Source organism: Sorex araneus, chromosome 5 (assembly GCF_027595985.1).
Source record: "Sorex araneus isolate mSorAra2 chromosome 5, mSorAra2.pri, whole genome shotgun sequence".
In the NCBI taxonomy this organism is placed as follows: domain Eukaryota; kingdom Metazoa; phylum Chordata; class Mammalia; order Eulipotyphla; family Soricidae; genus Sorex; species Sorex araneus.
This window is the reverse complement of record NC_073306.1, coordinates 1370096-1383219: the sequence shown is the minus strand read 5'-3', so window position 1 is coordinate 1383219 and position 13124 is coordinate 1370096. Positions and strand designations below refer to the sequence as shown.

General features: G+C 69.1%; 1 protein-coding gene across 5 annotated transcripts in view; it reads right to left on the bottom strand.

The window, feature by feature from the left end:
- Positions 1–5909, bottom strand: part of AJAP1 (adherens junctions associated protein 1) — a 50473-nt gene extending 44564 nt beyond the window's left edge. Inside the window, exon 1 of one of the 5 annotated variants that reach the window (XM_055137812.1) lies at positions 5577–5909. Coding sequence is in view for 1 of the 5 variants with exons in the window: in XM_055137808.1 (XP_054993783.1) it covers positions 4648–4676 (29 nt within the window). In the remaining 4 variants the exon portion in view is untranslated. Of the gene's footprint in view, positions 1–3910; positions 4455–4647; positions 4806–5178; positions 5429–5576 lie in introns of those variants that run through there. The other 4 variants (XM_055137810.1, XM_055137808.1, XM_055137811.1 and 1 more) reach the window with 4 other exon arrangements.
- Between the last annotated feature and the right edge of the window lie 7215 nt (positions 5910–13124).

The window sequence follows — 13124 nt, the reverse complement described above, 5'->3', positions numbered from 1 at the left end:
GGCACCCCGCACACACACGCACCCACAGCACACAACCCACACACAACCCACACACACACACAACACACAACACAACCCATCACACAAAAGATACAGAACACAAAACACAACCCACAGCACACACTCAACACAACTCACACACAACACAACCCACAGCACACACTCAACACAACTCACACACACAACACAACCCACAGCACACACTCAACACAACCCAGAACACACAACACACAACACACAACACACAGCACACACTCAACACAACCCAGAACACACAACACAACCCACAGCACACACTCAACACAACCCAGTACACACAACATACAGAACACACAACACACAGAACACACAACACAACCCAGCACACACAACACAACCCACAGCACACGCTCAACACAACCCAGCACACACAACACACAGAACACACAACACAACCCACAGCACACACTCAACACAACCCAGCACACACAACACAACCCAGCACACACTCAACACAACATACAGCACACAGTCAACACAACTCACAGCACACACAACATAATTCACATCACACACAACACAACACACAGCACACGCAACACAACACATAGAACACACAATACAACACACAGTACATACTCAACACAACCCACAGAACAGACAACAAAACCCACAACACACATAGAACATACAACACAACACACAAAACACACAACACACACTCAACAGAACACACAGGACACACAACCCACAGCACACACTCAACACAACACACAACACACTCAACCCTGAGTCCCACCTTCAACACACACGGCACCCGTTGTGGCCGCACACCTGCATCACACACGGCAGCGGCCAGCGGTCTCCGAGCTCCCTGGGGGCAGGAGGGCCACAGACCCCACACGGAGTGTCACCGGGGACACGGCCGCTGAGCCCAGACTCAGGCCAGCTCTGCACACGGTAGCCGGGACCACGGGTCCGCACACGCGTGTGGTGATGACGGCGGGACACGGGTCCGCACACGCGTGCAGCGGTGACGGCGGGACACGAGCCTGCAGGCACTGACTCACTGCGCCCACCCTCGGGCCCTGGGCACCGCCGTGCCCACCTGAGGGGCCCTGCCCACGGGGGCGGGGGGGCACGGCCAGCCCCTCCCGCGTGCGGCTCGCTGGGGACAGCCGCGGACGCCACCTGCCCCCCAGCCCCGGACCCACATTCCTGCCGAACTCTGTCCAGGACGTGTCCACCCCCGCGGAGTCCCCGCCCGTCACCCGCTTCTCCCGCCAGGCCGTGCCCGGCTTCCCACTCCCCCAGCACCCGCCCCGGCGGGCCGGTCCGCCAGCCCACACAGCCCTTCGGGGGAGGACCTCGGGGCCCGGCCGGCCCGGGGCTCCTTCCTGCACCTCAGTGCCGGGGGCGGCAAGCGGCCCCCAGGACGGACAGAGCAGAGGCGGCCCCAGAGCCGAGCCAGCGCCCGGGCGCCCCCGGGCACCCCCGGGCACCCTCCTGCCCTGCGCTGGGGCTCCTCCCAGAGACGGTGGCCAGAGCCCCGAGTCCCACCAGGCTGCGGCGGGCGGGCAGGCAGTGGGCCGCGGGGCAGAAGCGGCAGGGAGTGTGCGGGCAGGGCGGGGAGGGGGAGGACAGGACAGCCCGGGCGGGGGGGGGGGGGGACGTGGAGATGCAGGCGCAGGCTGAGCCCCGCCCATCAGCCTCTGCGTTCCCGGGACCCCCACCCTGGGGCCCCCATGGGGTCGGCTGGCCGGGTCACAGCCCTCCCTGAGACACGGCTCACGCAGACCTGCCTGCCGGCTGCGCCAACTGGACTCGATCCTCAGCAGCCTTCACCCCCCCCCCGCGGGCTCACCGGGGGAGGGGCAGCTCCATGGTCGGGGAGACCCCAGGCGCGAGCACAGGGGCGGGGAGCAGGGTGGACCCAATTTCAGCCTCCCTAGAGGCCTCTGCCCGCGGGCGGCCGAGGGCAGCCCCCCAATTCCTGGAAGGAGACGGGCGGAGGGAGGGTCGGCCTGCCCGGCCCCCGCCCCTCACCTGCGCGTCCCCGGGGCCGGCCGGAGAAACCCTCCGAGCCAGACTTCAAACACGGGAATCTGGAGCAGGATCTACCCGGCTGTCTGGGCTAATCTGTACATCAATTCCGTCTCGACTGACTTGTAACCCTTTGAAGAAAACTTGGCAGGTCCGCGTGGAAAGCTGATGACTCTTACGTAAGCGCCGAGCGGCCCCTGGGTGCCCGCCCCAGGCGGGGGGTGCTCGCCCGGTGCCACGGCCCTCTCGGGACTCGCTCCAGCACCCGCCGCCTCCCCACAAACCCTCCAGGGAGGCGGAGAGAGGAGCCGGACACGCGCCCGCAGGCCCGGGACCTCGGGGGGTGCCCCGGGCTGCCAGCGGCCCCGGGAGGCAGGAGCGGTCGCGCTGGGAGCTGCGTGCTGACCCTCTGCCAGGCAGGTGGTCACGTGGGTCCGAGCCCAGGCCCGGCAGGCGGGGCCAGGCGCCCGCCCCCTCCTCTGGACACTGGACATCTGGGGTGGGTGCGGGCAGGGCTGCGTCCATGTGGTCGGAAGATGTCACCATCCCCCCGAGACACGAGTCCAGACACATCTGCCCCCGCCCTCCATCGCATCACGCCGGATCTGGCCCCCGCTCCCTGGGGCGGCCCCCGGAGGGCCCCGGCCAGCAGGGCGGCCCCGGGAGGGGCGGCGGAGCCAGCTCTCGGCCCAGCTCTGAAGCGGCCGCTGGGTGCCCGCCACACGCCCATCACCGCCCTGAGACTCGGACGTGGCGCAGTGGCCTCCCGCCCCCCAGGCCAGGACACGGCCCCGGGCGAGACCCACACCCCCCAGGGATGCCTCGGCCAAGGGAGCCACGGAACCTTCCAGCAGGAACGGAGGAATGGCCCCGGCAGGGGCTGGGAGGAGGCGGGGCTGGGGACGGCCAGGGGCGCAGGCAGCGACGCCCAGCTCGGACTCCCGCGGGCACGCGGGCGCTGAGCAAGCAGGCTGGGCCGTGCGAGCGAGCGGGCAGCTGCCGGCCGAGCCCCTCCCGGCCCCCGCGGCTGCTGACGGAAGGTATCTTTGGAGCCGGGGAACAACTCCCACCAGAAGCGCATACAAAGAACTCAGCAATCTGCTTCCCCTGCGAGCGGCCTCCGCGGGCGGGCTCTCGGCTCTCACGGCAACGGGCAGACACAGGGCACAGAGACCCCCCTGCACGGGGCCGGGGGTGGGGGCGGGGGGGGCAGAGCCGAGCCCTGGCCCCAGTGCCCCCTTCCCCTGCCCCCCCAGGCTGCCGGCTCGCAGCAGGGAGCGAGGGCTCACCTGGGGAGCGAAGGAGACAGTGTGTCTCCAGGGCAAACGCACATTTCCATGTCCAGCTTGCAGCCAGCCCGGGGCGGGCAGGGACACGCAGGTCCCCTCCTGGCCAGGGGACAGCGCTCCCGGACACGGCAGAGCCCTCTCCCGCCAGGTCCCCGCCAGGTGCGGGGCGGGCTCACAGAGCATCTCCCTCCGTGCTAACACCGGGGCAAAACCCGAAAGGTCAAACTTCAAAATCAGGCAGAGAACTCTCTCCTCTGGCCAGCGCGGCCCCGCGAGGCAGCCTGGGGCGCGGGGCTCGGCTCCTGGTCCTCCCCGAGATGGACGCATCTCTCCATCCAGCAACTTAGTCACAAAAAAAGATGTCGGTTCCAAGAACTTGCCTGCCTCAGTCACAGGGAGCCAGACAGCGGCAGGAAGCGAAGGCGAGGGGGCGCGCAGGGTGGGGGGACCCTCCCGCCCAGCCCCCCCCCACTCCGGCAGAGACCAGGGGGCGGGAGGCGCGGCCCCTGGATGGGTCACCTGGACACAGGCGTCCTTGCTCCATTTTTGCTCCAGAAAGGCCGAGCCAAACCTTATCGCGTCCCGGCGCGGATACCCACCGGCCGCGTCTGGCGACTGACCTCTCAGCCCGCGGGGCGCGCTGGACACCCCAGCCCCCCGCGGGGTGGGGGCGCGGCGCCGGTCTCCAGGAAAGGGCCAGCACCGACAGTGGCCCGTGGGCTCGCGGCTTCCCACGGCGCCGGCCCGTCACGCGCGCGGGGAGAGGCGGGCTCTGCCCTCGATCGCTCGGAAACCAGGACGCGCGCGGGGCGGCGGGGGCGGCGAGGGGGCGGCCGGGCGGGACGCGGGCAGCGCGGGACCCCAGCCCAGCGCGGGCGCGCAGTGCAGCCCAGCGGACGGACGCGCGAACCGCACGCTCCGCGGCCACCTCGGACCCGAACCGGGCCGGCACGAAGCCGCGGGTCCGCGCGGGGCCCCGGGCCACCGGGGCGAGGGAGAAGCCCGGCCGGCAGCGCGGCCAAAGTTTCTCGGGAAGGGCCCTGGGGTGCCCCGCGCACGGGCTCCGGGCGGCCCCGGGTCCCGGGCCAGCCGTGATCCTGCCCGCGCGCGCGGGTCGGGGGGCGCGGGGTCTCCGGCGCCGCATCTCCCCCCGCCGCGCCGCCCCCGCGCGGGGGTCCCCGCCGAGGGCCGGCCGGGCAGCCGGGCGCCCCGGGAGGCCGCTCCGCCGGGAGCGGCCGTGGGGTCCGGCCCGGAGGCGCTCGGGGCTGCCGGCCCGGCCGCTGCGCCGCCCCCCGGGGCCGGCCCGGGACCCCGCTCCCCGCGCCCGCCCGCTCACCTGAGTCCCAGGAGCTGTCGGAGCCACATGGTCACGTTTCGGGGCGCGGGTCAGGCGCGGCGGGCCCCGGCCATCGGCGCGGGTCCGCGGGTCAGCGCGCGGCCGCGCGGGGCTCCAGGCCGGCCGGCGGCGCGCCGAGGGGGCGCATGGCTCGGGCGGGGACCCCGCGGCCGGCCCGGGAGGGGCGCGGGCGGGTCCCCTCGGCGCGCCGCCGGCTCCGGGGCGCGGGCCGGGGGGCTCGGCCGCCGCTGGGCGCCCGCGGCTCGGCGGGGTCGGGGGGCGCGCGCGGCGCGGGCGGGAGGCGGGCCCGGGGCGCCGGGGGGCGCGGGGCGTGCGGACGCGGCGGCGGCGCGGGGGATCCCGGGTCCCGCCGCCCGCGCCGCTCGGCCGCCTCCCCGCGAGCGTCTGCGCCTCCCGAGCGGGTCCCGCCCGCGCCCGCCCGGCCCGGCCACGTCACCGCCGTCCCCGCCCCCGGCCCGGCCCCGCCTCGCGGCGCCCCTTCCCCAGCGCGGGCCCGGGCCGGGTCCCCACCTCGGGAAGGCTGGAGCGAGGCCGCCGGCTCCGATTGGACCGCCGGGCGCCGGAGATGGTGTTGCCACGGTAACCGGCGGCAAGCGCAGCGGCTGGAGGTTCCGACCCGGTTTCGGGCGCGCCCAGCCCGCCCGGGGAGCCGGCGCGGGGAGCGCGCGCGGCCGGGGGCGCGGGGGGGACTCGGCGGGGGCCGCCGAAGTTTCCGCCGGATTGGCCGGGCCGGAGCCCGCGTGGCCGCCCGGCCCGGGCGCGCCTCCCCCACCCCAGGTCCGGGCTGGCCGCTGCCCACCCGCGCCCACGCCCGCGCCCACGGCTCCGAGCCCGACGCTCCAGGACCCCCGGGCTCGGCTGCCAGCGCACGCTGCCCCTCTCCGGCGGCCCCCCCACCCCCGCCCCACCTTTGGGGGACAATGAGTGGCCGCGGGGACTCTCCTGCAAGGTCACTCCAGGTGCTGGACAAAGCCCACAGCCGGCGTCTCGACCACGCCGGGCCCGCAGGGATGGACCCGGGCCCGGACGCAGCCCAGCGCGGAGCCCCGGGGCTCAGGGCACTGGACAGAGAGCCCAGGCGAGTCTGGGCGGCGGCGGGCGGCCAGTCCCCAGGCGAGGGGTCTGCGCCCGGGCAGAGCTCGAGGGTCCCACGGCCCCTCCAGGCCCCTCTCCGGGCCGCTGACCCCGTGGCCTGGGGAACACGCCTGGCCGGGCCAGGGCTCTGGGGCGCCGGGAGAGACCCGCGTCACCCGCTGCCACTCGCCAGAGGAGCCCGGGCCGCTCTGGCCGTGGCCTGGAGCGCCCTGCCTGGTCCATGTGGGGCGCCGTGTCGGGCAGCAGCTGGGCCCCAGTGGGCAGAGGGCGGCCGCGCTGCTGCCACCTAGTGGGGAGAGTCGGGACTGCTGCGCCGAGCCCCTTCCCAGTCACTCACGCGCGTGAGGGGCTCAGAGACCCCCGCTCCTCTCCAGTGCTTCCCGGGCGCCCGCTGCCTGCGGCCCGCGCGGATGGAGCCACCGGATCGCGTGATCTAAGCAGGGGTAAGGAGCACGCGGCCTGCAAGAGGGCTCCTGGGAGGCAGCCTGTGGCTTCCCACGTGCGTGGGTGTGTGTGCACAGACGCGTGCTTGTGTGTGTGTGCATGCATGTGTATGCAGGCATGTGTGTGCTTGTGTGTGAGGGTGCGTGTGCATGCACTTGTGTGCTTGTGTGAGAGTATGTGCACATATATGTGTGCTTGTGTATGAGTGTGAGCATGCATGCGTGTGCTTGTGCGTGAGTGTGTGTGCACACGTGTGCTTCTGTGTGAGTGTGAATGCACATGTATGAGAGTGTCTCTGCATGCATGTGTGCATGTGTGCATGCACACACATGTGTGCTTGTGTGTTTGCATGCACCCACATGTGTGCTTGTGTGTTTGCATGCATATGTGTGTTTGTGTATGAGTGTGTATGCACATGTGTACTGTGTGCATGTCCTTGTGTCAGTGTTCTTGTGTGTATGTGTGAGAAAGTGTGTGCGTGTGTCCATATGTGTATGTGTAAATATTGTACATGCATGTGTGCATTGTATGGGCATGTATGTACATATACAGGTGTGCACGAGAGTTGTGTTTATGTGTGTGCATGTGTGCATATGGTGCATATGTGCAGATGTGTGTGTGCAGGTGTGTGTGAGAGTATGTGTGTGAGTGTATGTGTGTAAGAAGGTTGTGTATGTGTGTGTGTGCATTGTGTGTGGATGCATGCGCAAGTGTGCTGTGTGTGCACGTGTGTGTATTGGCATGTGTGTGTTTGGTCAGCGCTTCCTGGCCAGGGGACCCTCTGTTGTCATGTCCAGTTGAGGGGCTGTGGGACGCCAAGTGGACTCACAGCCACCGGTCAGCTCAGGGAGGGTCCTGCCTCCTGCGGGCTCCAGAGAGGAGTGCGGCTGGGCTGGCCCGGGGGCTGCTGCCTGGGCGTTTGCAGGGCTGCCCCCGCCCCGGGCTGGGGAGCGGCCCAGGGCCAGGCACCCCCTGCCGTGGCCCTGCCCACCCCAGCAGCTGCGGTGACCAACCCCCCCCATCACACAATAGCCCTTGGCAGCACGGCAACAGACACCACCACACAGCCACACACACACCCCAGCCACGACTCACATGCGACCACACATGGCCACACCTGGGTACACACTGTCACAGGCATGCGCCTGCCATCACACACGTGCACACAGTTACGTGTGTAACATATGTTACCACCTCACACAAGCACCCATGTGTTTGTACTGTAAGAGTGGACATGCTATCATATGCACATGGTGTCACATGTACGTCGTCACACGTGTGCATACACAAAGCAGTGTCACATACGTGATAACATGCACAAAGCTACACAGTCACATGCATGCACAAGCATGTGTTCACACAGGAGCACACCCTATCATAAGCACATGCACACATGCACACATCATCACATACACATACCGTCATGGTGCACACATCATGACACGCCATCACACATTACACATGCGAGAACCACATGCTACCAGTCCTCAGGTGTGCGGCGGCTGGACGACCCTGCCCCCTGCCCGCTGCCTGCCTGGGTCCTCAGAGGGTGGCGCCCGCGGGCGGCCAGCCCGGCCCAGGAGGAGGCAGGGACCTTTGAAGCCCACAGACCGGCCGCGTTTCAAGTCCAGCCGTAGCGAACTGAGCTGTCAGGCGGCCTCGTGGCGGGTGAGCCGCCTGTGGCCCTAACCCGGGGGAGATGCTGGTTAAGGGTGTTGGAAGTCCCTCAAGGCGCTGGCACCGTCCCCCGCAGCCCCTTCCCTGGGCGCCCCAACTTCCGGGGGTGGGGGGCCTGGGCGGGGGCAGGTGCCCACCCTCGGTCTCCCTGCCCACCCGCCGGGCGGCTCTGCAGGGGAGAGACAGACTCCCGGGCCTGGCCGAGAGGGTCCCGCCGTGGGGCAGGGCGCAGGGCGAGGGGCTGCACGCGTGTGCTGCTGAGGGGTCTGAGGCTTGGTTGGGGCTGGGGGCAGGGCCAGAGCCCGGGCTCTCGGTGTGGAGCACGGAGTATCGGGCACCTGCAGGCCCAGGAGGGGCCTGGGTGGGGCAGACGCGCCCTGGGGACGGGCACCCCAGGGGGAGGGAACCTGGAAAGGCGGGGAGGGGCGGCGGCCACAGAGGACTGACCGCCCAGCCAGGGTGGGCACGGCCGCGCGGGGCTTAGTGAGCCCCCCGGGGGGACACGTGGACACCGTGGTCAGTTTGGACCAGACCCTTACTGCCTGCAGACAGCGTGCCCGGACCACTGCCCCCGAGCTGCCAGCCGGCCCCCATCCCCCTGTGTCCCCGCCACATGGCGCCGAGCCGGAGGCCGCCCTGTGTGCCCGGAGCACTGGCACAGGCGAGTGTCGCAGCCCAGCTGGGCCGTGGGTGAGGACGCAGGGGCCGCCCACGACGCGCCACCCGGCGATCAGGGCACAGGCCTTTCCGGGGAGACGTCGCGTCTTGTTCCCGTGGCTCCAGACCGTGCCAAGACCCCTCCCGAGGAGAGGAGCTTGTTCTTGCAGACATGCCGGTCTGCGCCTCTCGCCTCCAGACCCAGGCAGACCCTTGGGCCCAGGGCTGGGGGGGCCAGGCCAGGCCTCGGCGCTCGCCCATGGGGCTGCCTTAATGCCGAGGCACAGCCTGTCAGTAACAGTTGGCTGGGGAGGGGTAGCTCTCCTCGAACTGCAAGGCAGCCAGACAGTCAGCTCGGGGGGATCCGCCTCTCTGAGAGGGAAGAGCCAAGGAAGAGCATCTTCTCCACCACCATCACCATCACCACCACCACCGCCACATCACCATCACCATCACCACCACCACCATCACCACCACCACCATCACCATCAACACCACCATCACCACCATCACTATCACAATCACCATCACTATCACCATCACCATCACCACCATCACCACCATCACCATCACCTTCACCAACATCCACACCACCATCACCATCACCATCATCACCACCACCATCACCATCATCACCATCACCACCACCACCATCACCTTCACCACCATCCACACCACCACCGTCACCACCGTCACCACCATCACCACCACCATCATCACCATCATCACCACCACCATCACCGTCACCTTCACCACCATCCACACCACCACCGTCACCACCACCACCAGCACTGCCATGGGCCTTAGAGCTGCTGCTGGAACACAGATAAACGCGCAGGGCCGCTCACAGCACTGAAGCAGCGCCGGCCGTGCCCCTTCCCCGAGCGGTCACTCGAGCCTGTCTCCCCAGCTGCTGCTCGGCGGCCCCCGGCCGCTCACAGCCAATCCAGAGAGTAATGGAGCGAGAAAGCCACTTCCTCTAACGACGACTTGTCCAAGCTTCTGTCCGGGGCCGGGAGAGCCTTCCGGAACACGCCAACGGGGGAGGAAGACGTGTCATTAGCGGGTGCCTGGCGCGGGGCAGACCCACAGCTGGCCAGGAACGCACCCGGCCTGGAAAGCTGGGCCTCGGGGGTGCAGGTCACACTGGGACGTCCGTCACCCGCCTGCGGTGACCAGGCTGTCAGAGCCGGCGGCTGCCTCGGCCCAGCACACCCGAGGGGCAGGGCAGGGACCGGGCCCTTGGGGGCAGCGCGCGGGGCACTCGGCACACAGGGCCTGCCGCGGCGCCATATTCCAGCAGCCCCGCTGCTCGCGGGGGCGCGGGGCAGTGCCAGGCCGGCGTCAGTCCAGCACGGCCGGGCGGGGAAGCCCCCCTCACCCGCCACGCGTCTTGCTTCACCCAGGCAGGACGTAGGGGTGGAGGGCGAAGCGTGGGGGCGGGGCATCTGCCCCCCACGCCCCTGTGGCCGCCGAGTCCTCTGGGAATGCCCCGTCCCTGCCCTCTCCGCGGTCCCACGTCCAAGTGCTCGGCCTGAGCGGAAGAAGGGCGGGGCAAGAATGCACCTGACCAGGGCTCACGGACACCCCCAGCCCCTGCAGTGAAGGGGCCCGGGTGCAGCAGAGGCCGGCGGGGGCAGGGGGCTGAAGCTCACCAGGGCCCGGCCCTTTGGAGTGGAGCCTCTCTTCCTTCTCCTCCTGCACGCTCCCTGGAACGCAGAGGAGGGCGCGGAGGCAGAGCAGCCACTCGGTCACCACGAGGCCAAAGTGCCGAGCGCAGATGCCGCAGGCCCAGAGACCCGGGGGAGGAGGGGAGCAGGTAGCCCCAGGGCCCCGGGACCTGCCGCAGGTCCAGTCAGGGGGTGGGAAGGAGCCGCCGCTCACCCGGTCAGCTCCATCTCGGGCCAACGGGATCCCCGAGACCCCCGGCCCTGCAGGTGTGGCACACTCGGAACTCCAGCTCAGGCTTCGGAAAGTCGGGGGGCCGGGGGGATTCCCTGGCGGCACTGAGGGCCGTGGGCGGAGCCAGTCGCCGCAGAGGGAGAGCGGGCTGGGGACCCCCCGAGGGCGCCCCCGCCCCCGCTTCTGGGGCCGGAGGTGATCGGAGTCTCCAGGGACCCGGGCACCTGCCCCTCCTGGGCTGGGCGTGCGCCCGAGGCCCCGGGGGGCCAAACTGGGCCCCTCTGCAGGGCCCCGGCAGGGCTGTCGGGGGCTCGCGGGCTCCGAGGGGCCAGCGGGGGCGGGGTGGAGTCCGCGTCCTCCTCCTCCTCGCACAGGTCAGCGGGCTCCTAACTGGGGGGCCACGGGGGCCGCCTCGGAGGGTCTCGGCCGGGAGGGGTCTGTGCTGGGGCGGGGCCGGCAGGGGCGTCTCGGACACAGCGGGCGGCCTTGGCGACCTCTGCACACGCCCCGCTCACGCTGGCCCTCGCCCGTCACGGCTGCTCATTGGCTCGTCCCCCTCCTGCACGTGCAGCCGCTCGCTCGCTGGCCCGGCCCCCGGTGCTCGGCCCCCAGTGCTCAGCCCCCCGCCCTGCGCTCTCGCGTCCAGGCACTCACTGATTCCTTGTGCTCGTTCATTCACACACTCACCCATCCCCTCCACTCATTCCCTCCCTCACCCCCCCACATGCTTCGGTCTCCTGTGCCCTCTGCCCTGGGCACATTTGTCACTCATTCATTCATTCCTTGCACACACATTCACTCACTCACTCCCCTGCCTGTAGCCTGGCGCTCACTCAGCCCCTCCAGCGCGGGTCCGAGGGCCCCTGACCAGCCGAGGAAACCTCTCCCTTCCGCCCAGCAGGAATTTTGCACAGATGGAGCGTTCCATTCCACCCTGGAGAGTTCCAGAAACAGACCAGACCAGCTTGGGGGCAAGGCTGGTGACACGGGGGAGGGGGCACTGGTGTCCTGATCCCTCGGGCACATCCCGTCCCTGCCTGGGCTCCCGGCCCCCCGGAGGTGGCGCCCAGCCGGGTGCAGGGAGGCCACCGCGTCACGCCCATCTCGTCCAGCAAGTTCTCCCCATCACGGGCTGCTGGGCACCTGGGAGCCCAACGGGCCGCGAGCCCAGAACCAGCCCAACGGCACACAGCGCCCCCTGAGCCTGGCACTGAAGCATGTCTGAGGTGGGTGGGACGAGAGTGGGAGAGGGGTGGGCGGGACTCACCGAGACGGGGTGGGCGGGACTCACCGAGACGGGGTGGGCGGGACTCACCGAGACGGGGTGGGCGGGACTCACCGAGACGGGGTGGGCGGGACTCACCGAGACGGGGTGGGCGGGACTCACCGAGACGGGGTGCGTGGGACGCCAGGAAGCGTGGCCCCTGTGAGTGGGGTCCTCGCAAGCCTGGCGCCAAAGGAGAGACGCTGTCTCCTGCTCGGGAACAAGGGCCCTGGGGTTCCCAGGCCCGAGACCGGGCGGTCAGGGCGGCGGGCGAGGGCGAGCTGTCTGGGGTCTCCGCCCTCTGCAGCGGCGAAGACGGCTGAGCTGACGGTGTGGCCGGCCTGACCCGGGGCTCCGGCCGTCAGGGCCGTCTGGCCCCCCCGAGTGGCCGCGTGGGGCGGGACGGGGGTTCCGGGCAGTTCGGCCGCCCCAGCCCCGCGTGGGGAGACGCCTCCCGGCCTCACCACACCTCGCGATGGCTCGGCCCTTCCCGCTGTGCCGGGGACTCCGCGGAGCGGACGGCGCGGCCCGGGGCAGCGGGAGGACGATCCGGCTGCTCCCGCAGCTCCCTGGTGACCGGGGAAAGTTATTTTTAATAAAAATGTCATTTTCGCGAAGAGCGGTCGTGCCTGACAGGACACGGAGTCTCGGCGCCGCTGGCCTCGGCGCTCAACAGAGACGCGCTGCAGACATGCCTCATTCACTCATTCACTCATTCACTCGTTCACTCGTGCACTCACACCCTCACCCGCTCACTCATCCACTCACTCCCACTCACCACCCAGTCACTCGCCCCGACAGGCCTGGGCCGTGCAGGCACTTCACTCACTCACTCACTCACCCACTCATTCACCAAACCCTTTACTCACTCACTCACACCCGGGTGGGCCTGGCCTGTCACACGCTTCAGTCACTCACTCACCCAGTCATTCGCTCCCCGTCATTCATTAAGCCATTCATTCACTCACTATTGAACCATTCATTCACTAAATCATTTACTCGCTCACTCATTCGCTCAATCACACACTCACACACTCGCCCGTTGGCTCACCCATTCATTCCCACTCACTCGTCCACCGTCACTCATTCACCCATTCACTAAATCACTCATTCATTCGCTCACTCAGCCATTCATTCAGAAACCGGTGGCCCCAGAGCCCCGTGGCGGGCAGAGCGCTGAGCGCCCGCCCCGTGTGAACAGGGTGATGGGACACATTCACCGCAGCCAGGCGACAACCCTCCTGTCTGGGCCGAGGACTCTGCAGACTGGGCCACCCCGGGGCACCCTGAAACGGAGGGTGTTAGTCAGGGCCTCTCCCGCCGCCCGGCCTCTCCTCCCCTCCTCCGTCCGTCGTCCCCTGCCCTGGGGCACCCTTGGAGGCCATGAGCCTGTGCCCTGCCCTGGAGCCTCAGAGCC